This window comes from Dryobates pubescens, chromosome 18, assembly GCF_014839835.1.
Source record: "Dryobates pubescens isolate bDryPub1 chromosome 18, bDryPub1.pri, whole genome shotgun sequence".
Classification (NCBI taxonomy): domain Eukaryota; kingdom Metazoa; phylum Chordata; class Aves; order Piciformes; family Picidae; genus Dryobates; species Dryobates pubescens.
This window is the reverse complement of record NC_071629.1, coordinates 13,828,689-13,853,437: the sequence shown is the minus strand read 5'-3', so window position 1 is coordinate 13,853,437 and position 24,749 is coordinate 13,828,689. Positions and strand designations below refer to the sequence as shown.

The 24,749-nt window shown below is 42.6% G+C and overlaps 1 protein-coding gene across 1 annotated transcript in view; it reads left to right on the top strand.

The window, feature by feature from the left end:
- TRPC5 (transient receptor potential cation channel subfamily C member 5) overlaps window positions 1–24,749 on the top strand; it is a 72,282-nt gene that overhangs the window by 4,664 nt on the left and 42,869 nt on the right. Inside the window, exon 2 of the mRNA XM_009900392.2 lies at window positions 12,776–13,297. Within this exon, the coding sequence (XP_009898694.1) occupies window positions 12,776–13,297 (522 nt within the window). The remainder of the gene's footprint in view (window positions 1–12,775; window positions 13,298–24,749) is intronic.

The window sequence follows — 24,749 nt, the reverse complement described above, 5'->3', positions numbered from 1 at the left end:
TAGATGCCAGACATTTGGAAAGCAAGCAGCCTATTCATGAATATTAAGAGGAACAACAAACCAAACTAATATCCTTGGAAGCTGGAGGGTAGGCAAGTGTTGCTTTTCCTGTGGAGGTTTGTAGTCAGTAAATATGTGTTCTCCAGGAAAGAAAAGCGAGCTGAATCTGGTATTTTGATAGTTATTGTTTGCTTTTCAGGACAGTGAAGAGGCTGGTATCGTATTGCATGGTGGCAGAAGCAGTAAACGTGTTGCAGACTGCTTGGCATGGCAGTCCATACCCAGGTCTTCATGTTATTTAAATATGTTTTGTTTTGCTTTTCTCTTCTAAAAGTCATTTTAGAATGTTGGGGGGGGGGGGATTACCATACAGAATCCCAGCATAGTGGGAGTTGGAAGGGACCTCTGGGGATCATGTAGTCTGAAATCCTTGCTAAAGCAGGGTCACCCAGAGCTGGTTACACAGGATTGCAATGTCCAGGCAGGTTTGGAATCTCTCCAGAGCAGGACACTCACAGGAAAGATTTTTCCTTATTATCAGTAGAGTAGATTGTGTTTTCAGCCAGACTGGAGTCTGCACCTAAATTGCACCAACAAAGTACAGGAAATACGTCTGAAAATTAACATTTCCCTACATAAGTAATTCACTTTTGATTTGTCATTAATAATAGTTGTATTTCTGGACATTTTGAAGCCCACTGAAATCAGTACATATTTTCCCTTTGACTTAGATGAGGTCTTCAGGGGCATTTTTTTAACAGCCACTTGTGTGAATCCTGTGGAGGGGTCCTAGTTCTCCACCAAAACTGCATCACAGCTCACAAGGCAACACACTCAGTTCACACAGATGTGGCATCTTTATTTGCCTTGCTACAGTGGACATGTTTGCAGTGCACCAGACATGATGTGTGCTGAGTCCTCCTTCCATTCTTTAGGAAGCTGTTACCAGTCACCTGAATTACTCCAAGTCCATGGTGTAACCTTAAGTACCTTTATGGGTAGCTGTTTTCTTCACAACAATGAGAGCTGATATTGAATGTTTACATGAGGATGATACTAGCATCTCTCTGGTATCTGCCAAAATTAGCAATTTGCTCATGGCAGATGGCTCCAAATTAATCTGGTTCACATATGGGACTACAAATGCAATTTCTCAATAGTGAGAATAAAAAGAAAAGGGATCTCAGTATTTATGAGTGTGATTCAGTTTGTTTCAGTGGTCCAAAGACCTTCTGAATCAATGAGATCTCAACAAATCCACATGTCTTCCAAAAGGAGCTTTACAGAAATAAAGCCTGAAAGAATATGGTTGTGAAGAGGAAACTACAGAGAATAAAAGGCAAGTTTTCAGACTGAGTTGGTGATTCTCAGATAGCTGCTGGTGGGAAAGTTGCTGCACTCATTAGTATTTACAAACTCATAATTTGACCTCAAAAATCCTCTTTCAAATGAGCTGATGAGTGAAAATGTGCCTTAATTGTTGTGTAAATATCATAGATCAACAGCCTAGAGACAATATTTTGTGACCCAGAAATCACATGTTTCATTAAATCATTTAATTCTTGCCCAGATCCAGTAACTTTCTTGATACAATGTGGTTTAGCTTAATTTTTCTACTCACATCAGGTTTTATCCTCTATGCAGAATCCAGTGCAAAGTTTAGCTCTTACTACCACCAGCTCTTGATTTCTGCAGCTTTGCTGATAATTTGTAGCTGTAGAAGCTCAATGCCAGCATTGTCAGCCCAGTGCTATCACTGACAGGACTTTTGAAGTCAAAAGAAGATCAGTTTTCAGATTTGTCATGACACAAAAGCTAGATTCTGCAGGCAGTTACAAAGATAAGTTTTAGAGAAGAGTTTTAGATGAAGCTTGTGATCCCCCTGTCCTGGTTGAAGTGGTTACTGTAATCTCTCAGCTGCAAGCAAAAGTGTAGGGGTGCATCTGAGGTACATACCTGATAGAGATGTAACCTGTCTCTTTCAGTGAAAGGTTTATGCTTCCTTTAGTGGTGAAGGAGAGACTTTTGGACTTCCTAGCTAAAATTGCTAAGTCTTGCAGCATTAGCTCCTAACCTATAAGCTGAGATTGCTCACATATGGGATGACCAGAGGAGTCTTCTTTTATGGTGGTGATAGATGTCCTAGGTGCATGCACTGTCTTTTTCTGGAACATTATAGAATCATTAAGGTTGGAAAAGATCTCTGAGATCATCTAGTCCAACTGCCAACCCAACACTACCATGGCCACTAAACTGTGTCCTGAAGCTGGAGTGTTAAAACACTGTGAAGTACAACAAAGTGGTCACAGCAAGCCCAAAGGCAAGCAGATCTGTGCAGTGCTTCTGAGGTGTTAACCATTGCATACCAGCAGTGTTTCTGCTCTTCCTTGAGTTTAAAAAGCTAAGCTAATTCAGGAAGGAAACCTGAGCATCAAGGAGGTCCATAGGCATGACCTGTAATCACGGAGTTTTTGCTGTTGTGCACTGACAGAGAACTTAACAGGCTGATTGGTGTGACTCAGTACAGCTATTGTGCCCTTTGGTATGACTCAAACCAAACATTTCCACGTTAATATGAGAGGTCTAAAGTGAAAAGAGAGGGTGGAACCTGGTTAGATATACTCTGAGCAAGAGCAGGTTCTGAAGAATAGAAGCGGTTGAGAGAAAACTGGCCACAAGCTCTCCGCATGAAAATATTTGAAAGGCACAATAAGGAAGAAAGACTGTGTCTGAAAGCAGAATACTAGCTGTTGCTGCTCCAAAGCCTAATGGCTCTGCTAGCATCCAAGCTTTTCATTATTTTTATTGATGCAGTAATAATTCACAGCTATAGTTAACATGCCTTTGACATTGGTGGCTGCCTTCAAAATGAATTCCATCTAATTAAACTAAACAACAGAGAAATCAAAGACCACTTCAGTTAATGATTACATTAAACTGGGAATGTCTTTCCTCCCTCCCCATTGCCTTCCTTCCCAAACAATCTTGAATCTGTGAGAAGGAGGTGAGAAGCAAAATGAAGAACCTAACAAGAAGCACTGGGGCTAGGGCTCACAGGCTGCAGTGTCAGCTACCAGACAACTGACATTGGCAAATAAGTCACTGGCTCCTTCTCCTGGGCCAACATAAAGCCTGGTATTCGTTCCTTAGAGGGCTGATGGGGACAAGCATCACAGCATGCACAAATATATTGTGCTTGTGATTTAATGTATAGACAGGTGGAGAAGTCAGGAATCATAGAACTGTTCAACTTAGAAAAGGCCTTTAAGGTCATTGAGTCCAACCAACTGTGCTGCTAAACCATGTCCCTCAGCACCACATCTACACAGCTTTTAAATCCCTCCAGGGATGGTGACTCCACCACTTCTCTTGGCAGCCTGCTCCATGGCTTCACAACCCTTTTGGGGAAGAAATTGTTCCTCATGCCCAACCTAAACCTCCCCTGGCACAACTTGAGGCCATTTCCTCTTGTCCTGTTGTTTGTTACTTGGCAGTATGTGCTGTTATACAAGATGTTTCCCAGAGAATGATCTTTATTATTTTGTGGGAGTGATCTTAGGACTTGCCTGTGCTTGGCATGCTGCATGGTGTATTTCTAGTCAGGAGTGGTGGGATTCATCTGGGTGGGCTGCCTCAAGTAAATGATTTGTAGGGAAAAAATCCCATATGTACTCCTACACAAGCAAACTTGTAGTCTCTATAGATCTGTTGATGAAGGTGTTAAGTTTCAAAACCCCACATTTCGTTCCCTACCCAGCACCCATCAGCATACCTAGGCACCCTGGCCTGCATTAGGAATAGTGTGGCCAGCAGGAGCAGGGAGGTCATTGTGCCCCTGTACTCTGCGTTGGTTAGGCCACACCTTGAGTCCTGTGTCCAGTTCTGGGCCCCTCAGTTTAAGAAGGACATCAAGACACTTGAATGTGTCCAGAGAAGGGCAACAAGGCTGGTGAGAGGCCTTGAGCACAAGCCCTATGAGGAAAGGCTGAGGGAGCTGGGATTGTTTAGCCTGGAGAAGAGGAGGCTCAGGGGTGACCTCATTGCCCTCTACAACTACCTGAAAGGTGGTTGTAGACAGGAAGAGTTTGGTCTCAGAACAAGAGGACACAGTCTCAAGTTGTGCCAGGGAAAGTTTAGGCTCGAGGTGAGGAGAAAGTTCTTCACCGGGAGAGTCATTCATCATTGGAATGGGCTGCCTGGGGAGGTGGTGGAGTCACCATCCCTCGAGGTCTTCAAGAGGAGATTGGGCGTGGCACTTGGTGCCATGGTCTAGTCATGAGGTTTGTGGTGACAGGTTGGACTCGATGATCCTCGAGGTCTCTTCCAACCTTGGCGATACTGTGATACTTACCACTCATTGCTTGTAAGCCCCAATTACAGCATTAGCTGTTCCCTGACATCATGCAACTCATCTTTGTCTTTGGTCTCTGACTTCTGAGACCCAGAAACAGCTTTTAACATGGCTGTCTAGATTCACCAATACAGACACACAGGAGAGTCAGCCTGCTTGTAACACATTTTCCAAGAGAGATTTCCATGTATGAGGAAAATTACACACTCCTCCAAAACAAAGCTCTAAGTTCTATAAGGAATTGCAGGAAGGTTTTGTAGGGGTCCATTTCTCCTTATCTGGCTGTCGAGTAGAGCAGTGCAAGGGTTTGCCAAGTAGAATGGCACCTTTATGGCTTGTTTGTCCCTCTGATGGGCAGTCTTTCAGAGGCAACAAGGTGGGGGAAAACAAAAAGGCGTTAACTCTGAACAATATTCTCTCTAGTTGTCTCTGCATGGTTCCAGCGCGTGAATGCTGTGATCCAAGGTCTGTGCTCTGTCATTGCCTTAGGACAACATGTTGGAAAGCTGCTCAAGCCTGCAAGAAGCTCAGGGTCACATGCATTGTTGGTACTTAATTCAAGGCAGTGTGAGAGGCCTCGTGTGCTCCACTTAAACACTCTTCAGGCAGACAGATGATGCGTTAGAGGCAGTCTCTGAAGCATGAGGAGCATATCATTAGCTGAATGTTTTGAACTACCTAACGTTAGAAATAACAAAGGAAGTCACTGCCTAAGTGGTAATACAGGATGATCACAAGCATGCAGATTTTCTTGTCGTGTGAGACCCGGCCATTGCTCTGGATGGTCGCTTCTTTGTTATCTCAAACTCTGGGGGTCTTTACAGAAGCCACAATATCTTCTTGGTTGGTGTAACACCCATGCCAAAAGCACAGGCTCCTGTTTGGGAGCATCAAGCTGTGTTTTTTGCAACATCAGACAGCACCGGGCTGGCACCAGATGCAGGCACTCACTCCTCTCTGATGTTGTCTAATGATCAAATCTGATCCTTCTCTCTTTTCTTTTTAAAGGAATGTGATTGAATAGGAACACAACCCCACCTCTCCCAAGCAAAAAGCCCTCCCTTTTCAAGCCCTCTTAGCAATATATTACCTCATCTAAACTTAATGAAACATCTCTTCTCTGCACACATCAATAAATTACAGGAAATAGGGGCATTTTATGTACAAAGATGACATAAAAGGCTATAGATAGCAGGATTATTAGCCTATATTAGCACATCTTGTCCTTGTAACCACTAAGAATAGAAAATAGATACCAGAAAAAAATTATTGAAAAAGCTGGACAGTTCTTCCTTCCCAGAATAAATCCTGGAAAATATTAACAAAGGAATAGCCAAGATTACCTTGAAGACAGAGCCTGCAAATTTCCAGCTAACCATGGGCTGTATTTGTTTCAGCACACTTAGGGTCAGGGAAAAGCTTATCCATAAAATGAAAAAAATCTCTAAAGTGCTGAGCTGTTCCAAGGTCTTTAGTGTAGCTGGGAAACATACAGGATTTGATTAAGCTCTTTAACAAAATTAATTTCCAAACTTAACAGTAAAAATCATTAGAGTGTAGTCTTTGTTTTTACCCAAACCAGCTGCTCCTATTACAGGGTAAAATGGTAATGAAAGTGAAAAAAAGGAACCAACAGCGCTTTATGTTTCCAAATGGGGAAAAATCAGCTTCAGGCTTCAGGAGACGATTCATTGTACTGTCATGTTAGCAATACTAGATTTAGACCTGAGTTGGTCTCAGAGGGTCTTGGGAAACAGATCTAGAAAGCAGCTAGAGCACCTCTGTGTTTTGGCAAGGCTTTGGTAGATCCATAACATGCTGCAAGGCAGGTTCTGATGTCACTTAGGCTATTTTTTCTCTAGCAGCTTCATTAATAATAGCTGGATTTTTAACAGTCCTGAATTTTTGTCCCTTGTTTAACTGGACAAGTGTCATTACTCAGATAGCCCCAAGCTGCCTAAGCATATGATAAAGCCAAGATGCATTTGATAGTTGGCCATCTCATAGAGATAATGTGACATAACATGTAAATTGTAACTACAATGAACTCCTCAACCATTCCTACATGGAGGAAAAGTCATAACCAGGAGAGGGTGCAATTGCTCATGGCACAACTCTGGTCTGATGTCTCTGAAGAGGTGTGGGCACTTGCTAGCCCTTCTTCATGATGCATTCAGCAGTTCTTAGCTGGAGCAAGAGCAGAATTCAGGGCAAAGCAGAGCTCAGCACTACATTGGATTTACATACAAGAGGTTCAAAGACAAGCTCTGTCTTTAATAGTGTCCCTTTGTGACTTGGATAATAAACTCCATGCCGACTGCACTCGTTATTCATTTCATCATCAAGTGCCTCATCATATTTCCTCCACTCATATCAGAAGGGGAGAATGGCTTAGAAGAGAGCACTCTGTCTGCAAGAAATAGCCATAGGCCATTTAAATGCATATTTGCAGAGTCCTTTCTTTCTGAAAACTTCTCTCTGGATTCTTTTTTAATCCCAAATAAAAGGGAAGTTATTATAGAGCATCAACCACAAATGGTGACATCTTTTGACAATCTTCCTGGCTGTGCTGCATTTCCTGAACACATGTCTGAGCACAAGCTCTGCTGCAGTTCTGCCGCTGTCAGATGCAATAGGTTTCAGTGTAGCTCTGCAAACTAACCCCTTGGGTCTACCTCCACTTTTAAGCACATGGGTAAGAAGTCAAATTAAAACTTGAAGAATCAAGAGCAGATACATGAATATTTTGCTTCTGTTGCAGAGAAACACTTGGCTATACAGATATCACACATCTCATTTTCCCAGTATCTTAGCAGCAATGCAATTGTATTGTGCTATATTTTATTCAAAGATGTCTATTTCAGTGTTAATATTCACCATCTGGAAACCTTGTACAAGCATTTGGCATGCTACAAGGTACTAAAAGGTACCAGTTTTCTCTGTTTTGCAGTATCAGTCTGAGGGGCAGAGACTTTATTTGGCTTTACAGGTGTGTAAGTCACTGAGCAGATTTTAGTCCAGAAGGAGCCTTTTCACCAGCTGGATGTTCTGGGACAGCTGTATTGGAAATTACTGGAATACTTCAATTACAACAGCAGAGCTTCTCCAAAAGTACTTCTCCAACCATGTGTGCTTTAATGCACTTCATAACCAGTACAAAAGCCCTTAAAGTACATGACTTTTGTTATCAGTTTGTGCTGTTCATTATCTTTCATTAACCAAATTACATAATTTCAGTCAATGAATTGCTCTTTAGAGGGAAAACAGCCTCGCTGTTATGTAGCTATTGTCATCACTCTGATAGAAGATGTCTCTCAGGGCATCTCTGATTAAGATATTCAGGTATTGAAACCTGCACCACCTAGAATGAATGCTTACAAATGTAGAAGTATGCAACATTTTTCCAGAGTCCCACATGAGGAATCAAATGCCCATTGTGCCAGTCACAATATGTATTTTTTTCAAGATCCTTTTGCTGGTAACAGGGCTGAACTGCAGTGTAGCAACACCGACTGTCTCTCATACTCTATTTATAGAGCTGCAGCTAGAAGTACCACAGGACTGCGATTCTGAACAAAATCACGCTCATTGCTAAAGCTCCTTCTGACCACTGAGCCTCACATTGAATTGTTGTAGTACAAAATCTTCTTAGAATGGCCGAAACTGGCTCTGCCTGTTAGTGCTGTGTGCACTTCCCCACAGGGCTGAATGCAGAAAACCCAACTAGAAATAGGAAATAACTGCTCGATGAATTACCTGGGCTTCCATTTCTACAAGTGTTGCATTTGAAGTTGGCCATTGAGGTTGTATGAGTTTGGTTTGTTTAGTTAAACATTGTTTTGGCTATTGGAAAAATCTTTTGTAACATATAGTTGAATCAAAAAGTTGTGCAAGCAGAAAATAATGCAGTTTAATAATAATTTACAGCTTATTGTGATTATACTTACAATTTATTACTCAGGTTCAGGTGTGGTGCTACTTTACAGAATGGATTTGGCTTGAAAAGGGGGCAGTTGCTCCTGTAGCAGGTAAAAGTGGCTTTAGATATTTTCAAGAAAAAGTAACAGCATTCTCAATGTCAGACAGGATGCATGTTTAAACTGCCTTTGACCCGAGAAGCTTACAATTAGAGTAAGAAAGCCAAGAAAGGAAAGGATCTTGTGGTTTGGGTTTGCTTTATTGTGTAGATACTATCTTTTCAGTTTGAGCCTGAAGCACTAAAGGGTTATCTGGGGAGGCTGCAGCTGTCTGGGGAGGCTGCAGCTGTGAAAGGGAACACTGACAAGAGACCTGAATGGGAAGGGAGGCTACTGTCTGGTAGGGTCCTCAGACCATAATCAAGAGGACTGTCAATATAGAAAAGCAGAAGATGCAGAGGTAGAAACAGAAAACCATCCCAGGACAGTCAGGAGGCAGAACCCTCTCCTCAGAGTTCAAGATTTTGCTGCAGAACAGCTTTTTGTCACCTAGCTGTCCTTTTTTTATAGATAGATGACAGATGCTATAGAAACATGATAGCCTGCTTCAAAATCTTCTAGTGTTTAAACCTGCATATTAGTTCCCAGGTAAAAGGCAAAAGATGCATTCATTGGAGTCTGAGGTTGGTTGCAGAGTATGCATGCATTTGAGCTGTAATTCCTTAACCCTGCATTTGCTGTGCTTTGGTTCCCATTGCTGAGCAGCCTCAAAGCACTTGAACTAGGTTGCTTTTACACAGCTCTAAACCAGAGGATGTGCTCCAGAGGGGCACTCAGATAGCAAACGAGATTAAATCCAAAGTAAAACTCCTGAAAGACCTACAAGGTCATTGAGTTTTCCGTGGCAGGGTTTTTTTTCCCTCAGTAATTCTGCTCCTCTTACACTGTGCTAGTTACTAACAAAGCAGGTACTCTGCTCTTCCTGTCTAAAGCTTCTTTCCAGCAGTGCACTATTTACTGGAAAACTTGTTCAGAGGAGAGCTTAGCTTTACTGAACAGTGCTTTTATGTGAGCTAATCCTCCATTTTCTTCTCCTCTAACAAATTAAGCTTGTTTCTCCCCTTAATTTTTCCCTCTTTAAATAAAGATCTTTCACTGGCTGCAGTATGGTTCAGAGAAGCAGCAGTACAGTGCTAAGCAGCCTATCTTTTTGAGGATTTATTCTAGAAAGATAGTAACAAGCATTCAGTCACTTGTTGTTAATGGTAGCCCTAATTTCTTATGTGAACCTTCCCAGGATGAAATGCAGGCAAGGCAACATGCTCCTGTGCAAGTGTGACAATAAGGTTCTGAAGGACTCAGCTTAACAGCTTGTGTCAGGTGATGAGGTTAATGGAAAAGAATTTGTTATTCAGGTCACTTAATGAAAATAACCTTGGGAGAGCTTAGCAGAGCCCTTGGGGTAGAATAATTTATTCCTCTACTGCTTCCATCACTGCAAGTTAACCCAAGCCATAGAAGAAGCTGATCTAAACATAAACTCAACCTGTCAGAGTAGTGCAGGAGGACCATCAGCAATTACAATGCATTGCTGTAATCTCTGCTACCCCTCCAGTGCTAACACAGAGCACAGCCTCTGGAGCAAAGGCTGGCTTTGCACAGCCCTGCCTTTAAAACAAGACATCTTGTCTGTAAGGATGCAGGACATCAAAGAGCTGTGCAAGAAGACAACACAAATATTTACCATGAGATGTATAATTTTTAGCCAATGAGTGGTCTTGGGAGCAGGCAGACATAGGAAAGTGGCCACAGCAGCCATCACTCACACTGTTTCCCTCCTGTGTTTGTTCTGCTGCTCAGCTATAATCAGAAATAAGCTTCAGCTCCTGTGATTTGAGGCCTCGCACTGATCTACTCCCAGACCCCAGGGAGCCTCTATATCTCTGCACCACCATTTTACTTCTTATCCTTTAATTAAAAGAGCCAGGAAAACACACCCTACACATGGCAGCTGCCTGATACCACCAAAGTACTGCCTCATATTGGGGGTATGAGACAGAATAAATATCTCAATTTGATCTCAAACCTTGAGACAACCCTTTTGAGAGCCCTAGATCCAGATTTAGAAGTCCTTAGGAGCAGACAAGATTAGCACTATCCCCACCTGTAACAGTACCACCTTCTCTGCAAGCACCCATTCCATATTCTGAGCGACATGAATACTTCATCTATGTAAAGCTGAAAATCCTTTTCACAGCCTTGGGTACAATAACTTCCATACAGGAAAACAAGATTAAACTTGACAGTAATAGGAGTGATAGAGAGGGGAAGCATTCTTCCTTTGAGGCAGAGGCTCTGAATACAGAAGCCAGTGACTGACTGAAAACGGGGAGGGGGGGGGGGGATAAATGCAATTATTCAAGCATCAAGGCTTAAGAAAAATGCTTTTAAAAGAGAGTGAGAAAAAAAAGAAAAACCCACACCTTTCTCTTGACATTTAGCAAAGTACCTAAACTAGCTAAGCAAAAGAAGAGGAAGAGAGTCAAAGATCCTGCAAAGAGCTGCTTTCAGCTGTGTGCTACTTGGTATCTTCAAATACATTTATGCAACCTTCCTGAGAGACACCAAGCCCTCCACGACCCACAGCAAACCTTCACTACCAGCATCATTTCTCCAGGAGCCATATTGATAGCCTCCCCCCTTGCTATCTCTGTAAGGACCAGCTGGTTTAGCAAAGCCTCTTTACACTCCTGTGTCTGTAGGCTGCCAGCGATTTAACTCCTTGTGACCTGCCGGCTTGTATTATTCCCCAAAATACCTCCAGCCACCTGGGGATGCCCTGCTTTCATACATGACCCAGCATTTGAGTGTGGTGCCAACCCTCAGGAGGGCATTGTGTGTTATGAACAGGCTGTGTCCTACTGCCGCAGATGGGTTATGCAGAGATTTATCAATCAGCTGCAGCCCAGGAGTCTTCAGCAATTTAGTGCTATAGAGGCACTTAACTCCCAGGGAGCTCAGATCCTGTGGTTGGAGGTTCACTGGCTCTGACCTATTGCAGCCTTTCAGTACTAATAGTGGCATATAAGAGAGATGACGGACATTTTAGTAGGGTGTATTGTGATAGGACAAGGGGCAATGGGTTTAAACTAAAAGAGGGAGATTCAGACTAGATAGAAGGGAGACTTTTTTATGCTGCTGGTGGTGAGACACTGGCCCAGGTTGCCTAGAGGTGGTAGATGCACCATCTTTGGAGCCACTCCAGGTCAGGTTGTCTGGGGCTCTGGGCAACCTGCTGTAGTTGCAGATGTCCCTTCTGGCTGTAGAGGGTTAGATCACCTATAAAGGTCAAACCATTCTTGCGATTCTCTAACCAGCCTTAGGTATATCCTACGGAAGGATTTCTAACAGTTACTTCATGCTACTTTATCTCTGCTTTACTTTTGGATTGTTACAGACTGAGTAATGTTTCCTGTCACTAGGAGTCTTTAACAATAGTTTCTCTGAAACTCCTTTGACATTTGCAAGGGGAAACAGACCTACTGTTCACCAAAACCAGCAATCACCCCTTGAGCAGCAGGATGCCAACTGCCAGGGCAGGAGCAGTGGGCACACGAAGTACAGTATGCTTGAGTAGTGATTAACACACAACAAAGAGAGCTGCCTGTGCTGCAAATGGAAACACACTGTGTGCTTGGGATGTAAGAGCATTTTGGTCTAATTTTGCACTCTGCATATAGTAATAAGACACAACAGGGTGTGCATTAAGCTCATCTTTTGAGAAGTGCAACAGTAGCTGAATAATGCACACCCTGGAGTGTCTTATTTGTAGTGGACTATGGCTCATTGGGTTTACATTCAAATTGTTTCAAACCCATTAAAAAAACCCAGATCTGTTCTGAGGGCAGTTATGTAATGTATCCTTCAGCTGAAAAGTGGAAGTATTTTCAAATAAAAACAGTAGGGAAAAGGTGAGGAAGAGCCAGAGCTCCTCTGCAGACCAGGGTTGGGTTGGGTTGGGTTTGGTTTGGGTGGGGCTTGCTAGGAGCAGGTTCTTGGATTTCTAATGTAGGTCTGTAATGCAAATAATGAGTTATGGGAATCTATTCAGTGTTCACTCTCTTCTAGACTCTCCTTTCTTTTTGTGTAATTACCTGTGCCTTTTGTTTTCCTTTTTCCTTACAAAATTCCCCGTTTTGGTACATGAATTAATACCCATTTCAGAACAGGTCCACATCTGAAGCATTTGGACAGGGGTGCAATTCATTTTTACCCCAGACTGGCAAATAAATGGTCACAGATGCCTTCTCATGAGGACAGACAGGCATGGTTTGGGGGAAGATGGTTTTACCAAATAGCAGTGTCTGTGTGCATGGATACAACATGATCTAAAGAACAGAGCGTGTTAGAACTCTGTTTTGCTATGGCAAAAGTGAAGTGTGAAGGAGAGAGAGATGATTTCTGCTGTTCCACCTGAAATATGACTATGGTTTATCCCTTTATATAGGTCCCAACCTTGATGATGGACACTCAGTTTTCAGAATTCACTCCAGATATCACCCCGATAATGCTGGCGGCTCACACCAACAACTATGAAATCATCAAACTGCTTGTCCAAAGACGGGTAACAATTCCACGCCCACACCAGATCAGATGCAACTGTGTGGAGTGTGTCTCCAGTTCAGAGGTGGACAGCCTGAGGCATTCCAGGTCGAGGCTGAACATCTACAAAGCCTTAGCCAGCCCTTCGTTGATTGCCTTATCAAGTGAGGACCCCATCTTGACGGCCTTCCGACTGGGCTGGGAGCTAAAGGAGCTCAGTAAAGTGGAAAATGAGTTCAAGGCTGAATATGAAGAACTTTCACAGCAGTGCAAGCGTTTTGCTAAGGACCTTTTGGACCAAGCACGGAGTTCCCGAGAACTGGAGATCATTCTCAATCACAGAGATGATCAAAGTGAAGAGCTGGATCCCCAAAAATGTCATGACTTGGCAAAGCTAAAGGTAGCAATAAAGTATCACCAGAAAGAGGTAAGAGTCATCTAAATGCAAAGGGGTGTGAAGGCTTTATGTATTTGGTATAATGGTTCATTTCTTTAGTCTCTATGGTTTTGTTCAGGGTTTCCAGCTGAGAGCCAGCAGGGTTGAGTTTGGGTTGAGTGGAAAACCATGTGCAGATGGGTTAGTCATAAATCAGGAAGCTTAATGTACCATGATGACAGCATGAATCTGATGCCAGTTGAGGGCACAGGACTGGGACTTTCTGCAGTTGGTTATGACTTCTACAGCACTGACTGATTCAAAGACACTTGAATGCCTTTTCATGGTAACCCATCCCCCTGCAAAGAACAGCCTTCAGAGCTTTCCAGGTTTGTTAGCTCCAAAAGCTTTTCCCAGTAGCTGCTTTTATACAGGAACCAACAGCTAGAAGGAGTTGCCTGGATCATGAAGATCTTGACTGTAGGAAATAATATAATATACAAATCACTTCCTCCAGCCACCAAACACTTCCTAGCACTCATTCAAGATTGACTCATAAGGGCCAGAGAAATGACAGCAGAAAAAGAGAGCAGGAGATATCAAAAGCACTCTCACTGTCCCAGGTCTTGATGCTACCAGCAGTTTTGTTAGATGAAAATGCTCATGTGATGCTAGGAAGTGGATCATATCATGCAAATACTTCTCCACCCCTGAAACACCTCAGGTGGATTCTTGCTTCCTGATTCATCTTCTCAACTGAGAAGCAATCCCCAGAAATTCAACCTTCTGCCCATAGTAGCAGAAAAGACAGACATACTGCTATTAAAGGACACAGAGCCTTTCAGGAGCCCTGCAAACACAGAGATTTATCAGTTGATTCAATAAAGGCCATGCACCCAAGGAGAATGCTGACAACAGTTTCATTAGTTGGCTGTGGATTTTCTTTCTATTTCCAAACCTGGACAGAATCTAGTAGATGATATATTACTGCTGGCCAGTGATGTTCCAGGTTATCTGAAGGAGGAATTTTACTTGCATGGTTGAGGAACTGAATTGCAATGTCTCTTACATTATTCTGTGTCTGGAGGGTGACAAGAGCAGCAGCAAAGCCTGTCACATCACTCTTTCCAGTGTCTTCCCCACAACTGATGCTTTGTTTTATGCACTGACCTAGATGAGGACAGCCTGATACAGTACATTCCACCTCCTTTAATGGCTGCTCATGTCATCTGTGGTAAAATAGACACTAAGTGAAAGATGCAGATATTCCTTTCTTCTCTTTGGTCTGTTACCTCCTGAGTACCAGCCCCTTGATGCAAATAAGTGGGAGCTGAAACCCCAGTCTTTATGGATGCAACATGTAGAATCATAGAATTGTTAGGGTTGGAAGGGATCTCAAGGGTTATCCAGTTCCAACCTCCCTGCCATGGGCAGGGACACCTCACACTAGATCAGGTTGCTCAGATCCACATCCAGCCTGGCCTTAAAAACCTCCCAGGATGGGGCCCCCATCACCTCCCTGGGCAACACATCTGCATGTCTTTTAAATACCTCCAGGGATGATGATTCAACCACTGTCCTGGGTGGGGTGTTCCAGGGCTTGACAACCCTTTCAGGGAAGAAATTTCTCTTAATATCCAACCTAAACCTCCCCTGGCACAACCTGGGGCTGTTTCCTCTCATCTTGTCACTTGCCACCTGGGAGAAGAGACCAAACTCCACCTCACTACAGCTTCCTTTCAGGTAGTTGTAGAGACCAAAAAGGTCTCCCCTCAGCCTTCTTTACTCCAGGCTAAGCATCCCCAGTTCCCTCAGCCACTCCTCATAGGACTTGTTGTCTGGACCATTCAGCAGCATCCAAGGATATATCCGTGGCTGCCTGCACCTTGTGTTCTCATCAAGTAATTGTAAGTCTGAAGGAGCTGACTATAATCAGTGTAGTGCTGATCAGTCCTAAAGCTCTTCTATTTTAAAGTAACACATTTTTAATCTTTACTTGCTTGCTTGACAGTTTCTATCTCTCTCTTTTTTTTTTTTTTTTAAGGCACATTTGACTGAATTCCAAGCATATGGCCAAATTCCATGTTTTGTGACATATTCATGACAGTTCCAGCATATAAATGATAGCAAATATGCCCTGTGTTGTCAACTAAAGTCAGTGCTGTTCCCAGGTAGAACAGTGGTGGGCAGGAACAGAACAAATGAGTTTGGGAAACCAGCACTGCTAAACCCCTTCATCCTACCTGGCTGTTCATAAATACCCAATGTATTCTGCAGGATGGTGTTTGGATGCAAGTAAATACTGCAGTGGTTTTCTTTTCTTGGTGATTAGTCCAATACAGAACACAAAGCAAGATGCAAACATCACTGGCAGCTTCTGAAAAAAAAAAGAGTGGGAGCAGAGTGACACTGAGAAATGCCTTTTAATCTTGATTGAAGAGTATCAGACTGAGAGAATTTTATTTGGGACAGGAAGGAAAATAGAAACAAGTTTGGCTTGGTGAAAGACAGTTCTGCAGAGAGAAACAGCAGACTTTTAGAAAGTAGATCATCTTGTTCCACTGAAGCTTTCTGTGTCTTAATATTTAGTGGGATTGGGTTGGATGGAAAAGCTTTTTATATCTTAAGGTGGACAAAGCTGACAACTCAAATCTCCAGTAGCCTGAGACAAAAGTCTAGAGTGGACCTTATTTATTGCTTGGGGCTGTAAATAGTTACTACAATTGTTAGTTCTTTATATTAAACATCAATCTCATTGATTTTAGGCTAATTGTTACATAGATTTCCTGCAGCCTTTTTTATTTTAAAGTGAAATAAACCTCCAAAATTCACAAAATGTGAAATGATTCCACTTCAGCTCAATCAGGCAGGTACGTTCAAGACTCTAGAGGGGTTGTTGAGAAGGAATTGGTACAGAGATCACTGCCTGTGGATGGAGGAGCTGTACTGGCTGTGTTGGGGAGGCAGTAGATATTAAAAGTTGCTTTTTTTCCCCCTTTTTTACCAGCCCAAGTAATATGGAAATTCAAGAGTACTCTTCACCAGACCCATCATTCAGGGTTTTTCTTTCCCAGGCATTTCAGATGAATCCACTGTGCTCTCCCATACTGAAGAGCAGACTCTGGTTTGTTCCAGGTACAGAGGAGTAACAGCCTTCAAATGTGTAGTGCAGGTTGATGATCTCTGGCAGTGAACATAAAGAACTGAAAAAAATCCCAGTGGGAAAGGCTAGACACCAATGGGCAGTTCTTGCTCCAAACTGGGCCCTTGGAAGAGAGTTCTTTAAAAGTAATTAGGCTGGTAAATAGGCAATAAATTCTTCAACAGAGTATAATCTGATTAAGTGCCTAAATCCTCTTGGAGATTAGGCTCTTCTCTTGCTGAGGCATTTTGAAATTCCACTGCTAAGTTAGCTACATCTTTTGGCACCTTCCTGCTGGAGAAAAATCTGATCTTAGGGGGTAGTTTTTAGCAAACAATTAGCAGTCGGCCCTGCTATGGACACGGATGCCAGTTCTCTGTGCTGAATCTGCTAAACGTATTCCTGGTACACACAACTCCATCTTTTGATCTGGCCTGGGTGCTTCAGTCTTCACAGTGAGCAACTTGGGTGAGGGCTGGATTAACAAAGGGAACCACTTCACTTCAGTCCTACCTCCAGAGGAATACCCATCACAAAAGCTCCACTTCAGCCTGTGTTCCCAGGTAAATCCCACTGCCAGTTTGTTGCTGCCTCATAATGCAGGTGCAAGTTTTGTCTTTACAAGGATAGAAAAATCTCCTATTGTTTTGATTTTTTTCAACAAAACCCCTGGGAGCTACAAGTTTTGATTACTCCCAAACATTACATATGTTAAGTATTGTATAAACTGACACATGTGTCACTCATGAGGAAGAGGACCTTTGGAGGAGGGCCAAAACAATAGAGAAGAAATGTCTTGCTCCTCATGTTTGTTTTCCATAAGCTCTTATATCTTAGAAGGTAAATTACTGTTCACACAGAAGGGAAATTTTCAATTATACAGGATGCCCTAAGGTAGCTTTGTAGTATGTTTTATGGTAGTAAATGTTAAAACCATGCTGTGCAACGTTCGCAAGCTCCCTCTCCATCTCCTCTGAAGTGCAGAATGGTTGTGCCTTGAGTTTCAAATTGCAAAAGATGTCCTTTCTTTAGACGGTAGGAAGGACTTCACAGTGTGATGACTACAAAATACTAGAAACATCTGCCAGCTGGATGTGGCACCATTCGCCACCACTCTCTGGGCTCAGCCCTCCAGCCAGTTCCTAACCCAGCACAGAGTGTTGCGGTCCAAGCCATGAGCTGACAGCTTAGACAGCAGTTTGCTGTGGGGGATGGTGTCAAAGGCCTTGCTGAAGTCCAGGTAGACTACATCCACAGGCCTCCCCACATCCACCAGGTGGGTCACCTGATCATAGAAGGAGATCATGTTGGAGAGGCAAGACCTGCCCTTCCGCGCAGTTATTGCCACCAGGATAATCTGCTCCATCACTTTCCCTGGCACTGAGGTCAGGCTGACTGGCCTGTAGTTTCTGGGTTCCTCCATCCGACCCCTCTTGTGGATGGGGACCACATTGGCCAGTTTCCAGTCATCTGGGACCTCACTGGTGAGCCAGGATGGGAGAAAAATGATGGAGAGTGGCTTGGCCAGCTCATCTGCCAGCTCTCTCTCCTTTGCCCCTGGGATGGATCCCATCCGGTCCCATGGACTTGTGAGTGTCCAAGTGGCTCAGCAGGTCCCAAACTAATTCCTCATGGATTTCTGGGGCATTACACTGCTCCCTGACCCCATTGCCCAGCTCAGGAGGCCACTCGTCCTGAACTCCTGCCTTGCTGTTAAAAATTGAGGCAAAGATTCATGACTAATTTTGGAAGGAGAAAAGTTCTGAAGACTTAATAGGAAAAAGCACAGCTCAGCTGTTGAGGATCAATCTTTGCTCTGCTGTTCTGGCACCAAATTAGCTCTGCATTTGTTAATTTGTTTGTATTTCTAAGAAAAGATGGGGAAAATCACCTCTTAGGATCTTGCCAGTCTCATAAAGCCCAGTTGTATGTACAGTGTGTTGCAGTTGTATTAGAGAATCAGAGCACAGGCAGAGTGCAAAGAGAACTCTTAGATCCTTTAAGGTTTTTTCCTACATTGCCAAAAGAATGTAAAGCAACCACAGCATAGCAATGAATCTGGTCTAAAAGGGCAGATTTCTCCTTGTATATCATATTCTGCTAAGCCACAAGAAATGTACATTAAACCTGTTCCTGCTTTTCTCCATCACAGGTCATTCTCATCTTCAGAATGAAGGCAAACATCACACTAGTGGGGGTTTAGTGCTTTGCATTTTTGTTCTGGTGCTAGTAGTTGCAAATGGCTGTGCAGGTTTATTTATGTCTGTAAGAAACACACACAATGCAAGGCACTCAGAAGAAAATGTGTTTTACTTATGACTAGTTTGCTTAGCACTTCCACTGAATTAGATCAAAGCAGTGCATAAAATTCCTCTCAGAAACCTCAACCTTTGTCTCTCTTACTCACTGTACTCTAATCAGTGACAGGAAAGGAGAGAGTTGTTTATTTTTCTAATTCAAAATCAGTTCTCTTTGCTGTTTTCTCTTCAGGATGAAGCATCAGAAGTCTTAGCTCTATTTTTTTCCCAAGGCTTTAACATAGACAAGTACCTCCTGAGATACAGAAATGGGGTGAATGAATAATCACTCCACATGCCACATATTTTTCAGCTCTGTCTTGACTCTTGACAACTGTGTGGCTGCAGTTTGAAACACAGCATCATTCTCCAAGGAGTGTGCATAAACCTGGCAAATTTCTAAGGACACTTCAGTTACTGTATAAAAAGAGCTTTTAGAAATATCAGAGATGCAGGAAAAATTAAGTAAGAGGTCTGTGAAAATCAGAGTTTATCTGCTGCACCTGTTTTGAAAGCCATCCAAAGTATCTTGATGGATAGCCACAGACCTTTCTTTGCTTGCAAAAGCAGTGCTAAGTTATTCCCTTGTGGTTTTGTCTTTTTTCTTGTCACAATGCCTGGAGATGTACTGATTCAGGGCAGAAAATTTGTATTGTGCTCTTTAAAGGCACCATAAAAAGCTAGCGTTTTGATAAGCCTGCACATCTCCGAAGATGAATAAACAGGCTGTTGCTTCTGGTTTCTAGAATGAAATCATACCCTGTTGTGAAGAAACCTCTGTTAGGACTAGATGGGGGAAGCAGGGCTGCTCCTTGTTGAAGCTTCTTTCCTTTCTAGTGACCTGGAGCATCTGTATCCCTTAGGATATGAGATGGTGTGGTTATGCTATGTCCAAATCTGTCCTACACCATGGACTTGAATACAAGGTTAGGGATTTTGAAAGCACTGAAGGTCTGAATGTCACCTTTCATTTTCCAACTGCATTCATTGGTATTGTATGCAGTGAAGTCACCATCTGATGTGTGAACAGTGGCCCATGCTAAATGAAGCTAGTTTTTCTCAGACTCAATCCCAACAGGCAGATGACCACATTGCAAAATGTTCCATGCATGTAGTACTAGCTGAGCTGTTACCAACAGTCTCAGCATCAGGACTTAGGGGTGGCAGGTGGGGAGACTTATCTGCATTTCCATCCATAAAACAGTCTTCTTTCCTGATGATCACTGGTGGTGAGTGGAGTGATTGGTGCCCATCTTGAAACCCCAACTTGATGGGTTTGTGCAGTTGCCAGATCTGTTTGTTCAGGTTTGGAATTAGCATAAAAATCTAACCCCCAAAATCTGCATTGTGTTAGAAAAATAAGGAAGTAGTGGCACTTAAGTATAAATTCTCTCCAGACTTGGAAGAAGAAGAAGAAGGATTCAGACAACGAAAGGTCCCATGCTTTGGCAAAGTGGACTTGAATGTTTATTTGAGGAAACAGCATTGTTTGGTATATTATTCATGTAACACCAAAATGTTCTAAGTTGATGAAGGTTAGCCACATATTGCGGCTGTCAGAGAACAGAGCCACAGAAGGCTAGCTCTTGACAGCAAAATCATCTCTGACTAATCCTCGAAAAAACTTGAAGCAACAACATAAAACCAGTCTGTCAGTCAAGGACAAGGACTCTGCTTGTGTTAGTGTAATGTGTAGCAGGCAGTACACATTCTTTAAGTCATTTTTGGTGTCTCCTGCCTCTGACTTCAGTGATCTCTTGGACAAAGATAGGAAATATGTTGAAAGCTAAAGAGATTGCCACTGTTTTAAGAACATTGAATAGTGATTTAGTGAGTTTGCCGGTTCCCTTAACTTCATGTATCCAATCAGTCTTCTTGGCAGCAAAAGAAGAGGCTGGGGAAGTAGGGGACGTGATTAATTGGTTTTCTATAGACAACAGAAAGTGGAAAGGAGAAGTGACACTTTGAGTATTGTATAAGCCAAGTGTTCAGTCTTGCCACGTCTGAAGGTCTAGAGTGTCTTTCAGAGTCAGCTTTACGTCAGTAGTGAAGAGTATGTCATGTTATTCCATACTTCACATTGAGTGATAGCCTGAAATAATAAACTCTGCAGCAAAATTATTGCTGTGGATTCTGCCTGTGGATATAGAAGTGGTCACTGTCATTTATCTGTGGATATTCTGTGGATTTCAGCTTTCCTTCTGCCGCTTAGCAAAGAGTGGCATCAAGGTACAGAGGACTGAGGCTCCCCTCCCCTTACATCTCTTACGTATTCATCGGATCCATCATCATCCAGACAAGTCATTTAGGTGCCACATGATTGAGAACACAGTTTCCTCATAGTTCTTCACTCCAAGAAAAGTGAGATGGATAGATGGGCTAATCATACCCCCCTACACTGAGATCCTGTGCAGAGTGGCATTTAAAAGCTGTGAGTGCAGGTTTTGTGTTCTTATTCTTTCTTTACACACCGTAGATGGCTGAGTAAACATCCTTCAGCAAAAGCTTATTTCCTCCTTTAGTGTACAACACTGATATCCCTCAGAAGCAGAGGTAGCCTTTGGATGTTGCTAAGAATGTGAGAAGTTTTATAGTATGCTGGTCTGTTCTTTTCTGCTGTGGGTGACCCTGCTTTAGCAGGGGCTTGGACTGGATGATATCCAGAGGTCCCTTCCAACCCCCACCATTCTGTGATTCTGTGAAAAATATTTTTAGAACTTTTTAATAACACTGATAAGGTTAAGTAGGTGTGTATTTAAAATGACTTGTGAATTACTTATTAAAATTCCAATGTTTCATTTACTTATCACTTATTTAATGTAAATGTTAGAAATTCACTAAGGAGGATAAATCCAAGCTTTTACCTAAAAGTCAATACCTTCTCCACTTCAGCTAAAGCCTGGGAGAGCTCCTGGTATTCATTTGCAAGTTCTGTATACTCTTTAAGTGCTGCCTGCAATAGGACTTAGGAAACTCTGCAAGATTTGTCTCAGTTTTTAGCTTGTTGGGTTTATTTAGTGCTTCTGCAGGATGTGTCAAATACTCCCTGTTCAGATCGTGGAACCCAGTCAGTGTGTTGTGAATTAACTGACTCTGGCTTAGGTGTATTGTTATACTCAGAATTTTGCTTGTACTGCAGCACTTTGCTTGTGAAAACCCAGTCTGTACCTGCGTAATCTTTGTAAGAGAACTGTATCCTGGAATGTTTGCTGAAATACATCCTATGGGAATTTAATCATCAGCTTCAGTCTGCTGTCTGCTAAAATAAATGCTGTAAAGTTTTGCTTATGCTTGGGCTTGTGCTCAGAGTCTGACCTGGGCGTTTGCTAGCAGAGGTTGGTCTCTAGAAGCACTGTTCAGCAGCTTGCCTTTATTCAATGCAGGATTTATGCCTGCACTTAAATCCTGCTGAGACAGGCTATAAATACAAATGTATAGCCAAGCATACATTTAAGCACTCTGAGTGGAGATAGGTTTCATTTCAAACTTAAATATTTGCTAACTCCTTCTTCTGTGGGTAGGTACCCAGGATTTGCCTTTGTGCTAGAATATCTGGGACCTCTTCTGTCTAAATATTTAAGCCAATCCAACATAAATTTGTGGAAACTATGAATTTTGATGGAACTGTAGCAGGCTTTTAGAGGTCATTCAGTCTTTACTTTTGTCAGCATTCCCGTCACTAGTGAAATTCCACTTGCTGCTGCTTAAGCTGAATTCATGTCTGCTACCTTCAAGAGATGTGTTATGGATAGAGACCTTTAGTTAAGAATCATGTGTCATCATTGCTTTGAGTGTTTTAACAACAGATTAGACAAAATTCTGTATAACTGGAGGCAATATGTTCATCTGTGGAGAATCTGGAGTTTGTTTTATTCACCAGCAGAGGGATGGAGCAATTTGGGTAGTACCTGGTTTTCTTGAAGGACTCTTCCAGCTCAGCTGGTGATGATCTTAGTAGCAGGAATGGCAGCCATTTGGATTTGCGGCAATGCTTTACTGTCACTACTGACAGGCATGTGAGTAGCTGCAGTGGTTTAGATAGAATTCATCCTATATTTTCCTGAGAAAATACTGTTTTCTCTTGGAAGTACCTGGTGAGGAATGTTGTAGTCCTTTTTCCTGAGTTATGCAGCCTCTCTCCAACTTCTTTGTCTCCTTCCTTTTTTTCCTGTTGCAGAAAGTACTTCATTAGCAGGACGAACAACCATTAGGTGTTTACCCTCTGCAACTCACACTTCAGCAGTAGAATGTAAATAACTTTGCAGTTATTAACAAGGTTGAACTTTAAAAAGAAATGTGCTACAAAAGAGGATTTTCTTGTTCATCTCACTGTTTGCAGTACTGCAGACTTGAGCAGGCTGTTCTTTCTTATGTAGAGTATCTGATCTCACAGGACTTACTGGCTCACTGCAGCACACATCAAATTAGGCCACAGATAGCCCAAGATAGAAGAGAGAAACTAATCTGGAAATGTAGCTCTTTGAGTATTGCCCACCGGAATTTCTTTCAAGAGCAATGAAACTAATACAACAACTGCATTTTCTTTCTTCCTCAGAAGATCTTGTTCCTGTTATGAAATGGAACAGAGTGTGCCTGCTGCACTGGAAGTCTCTTGTGCTACTTGGTTCTGAGCAGGAGCATCTGCAGGATTTTGGGGTGCAGAGGGAAGATGGATTTTAAAAGTTCAATGCTCTTTCATGATCCTGAAGTTGAAGAGGGTCACTTCTTTGCACAGGGTGATCCATAAACATGTTGACATTATGCTAAGTGTTAGAGCACATTTGGGCTATTGTACAGGGTGTGTTGAGGTTTGTGGGTTGAGACAGTAAGACTTGGCATTGATTGATAAATTCAAGCCTGTGGCAGGACTGACAGTGTAGAGTCTCCTAATCTTCATGGGAAGAACGAAAGTCTAGCCAGCTGATTCTGGAAACCCAAGTCCAAAAGTCTGTGCTCTCCCCATTCCATCTGCAGTTGTACTGACGTGTGTGGGGTGGGTATTTCTGTGCCTGGGGGTGTCACCCCTGCTAGATGAAGAGTGGCATAGATCTGCTTCTCCCAGTCCTGGCTAGCCACACATGTGTACTCAGACACATCTCCCTTCAATCTACCAGAGAGAGGGTGCAGAGGGAGACAGGGCATTTATGTTTTTGTGGTAGAACTGAATTCACAGGAAATCTGCGTTCTTTAACATCTAGCTACTGCATCAGCCACTGCAGTTGCCTGATTGTCACACAGACTGCAAAGTCTAGCTCAGTTCATGTGAAAATCTGCTTTTGCAAAGCCAGAATTGCTTTAATTGTAGAAGGCAGCAGCATGTAATAGTACCCCCAAACACAGTAACCTTGCAGGGGTTCAGCTGCCATGTTTGAGATGCCATGGGACACAGTGCTGTTGGTGAGATCTAACCTATTGAAGTGAGTAGCAGAGAGGGTGACTACAAGTTAATTTCGTGGTTCCCATGATACATTTGGCTCTCAGTGATAACCTCAGTGGGAGCTGATGCAGCTGACTGATAGAAGAGCTTGATCCTGCTTATTAACACAAGACTCTGCAGTTACAAATTAGTGCTTATTCATCTATCTAGAGCAGTCACTACCACCATCCGCATCAAGATCTCCAACAAACTCCAGACAGAAGAGCCTGTTGGCAGCTGTCATGATAATCAGAAGAAATGCAGAGAGATACTGTGTTCAGCTCCTGTGATGTCTATCAGGGAATTATTTCAGTTGCTCCCTGAGGCGTTCACATCTCAACCCATCTGTGTCTGATCCTAAATTACTTACGACTGTGAGAGAGAAGGGACTTCCCCATAGATAAGGGGTGTGTATGTGTAACATAATTTCTGTGTTTGATATTTATATTAATGGCACAGCATGCTGAAAGCATTTGATTCCCAAGAAGTAGAATCTAGGTGACATAAAAATTTCAGTAAAGATTAGATACTAAGAAAAAGACATTCCATCCAGCAGCTGTTTTTTTCCCCTTAAAGTTTTTTGTCTTGGTAGAATATCAGGTGACAGTGAGTATGATGAACATTGAAAATGAAATTCTCTAATAGCAC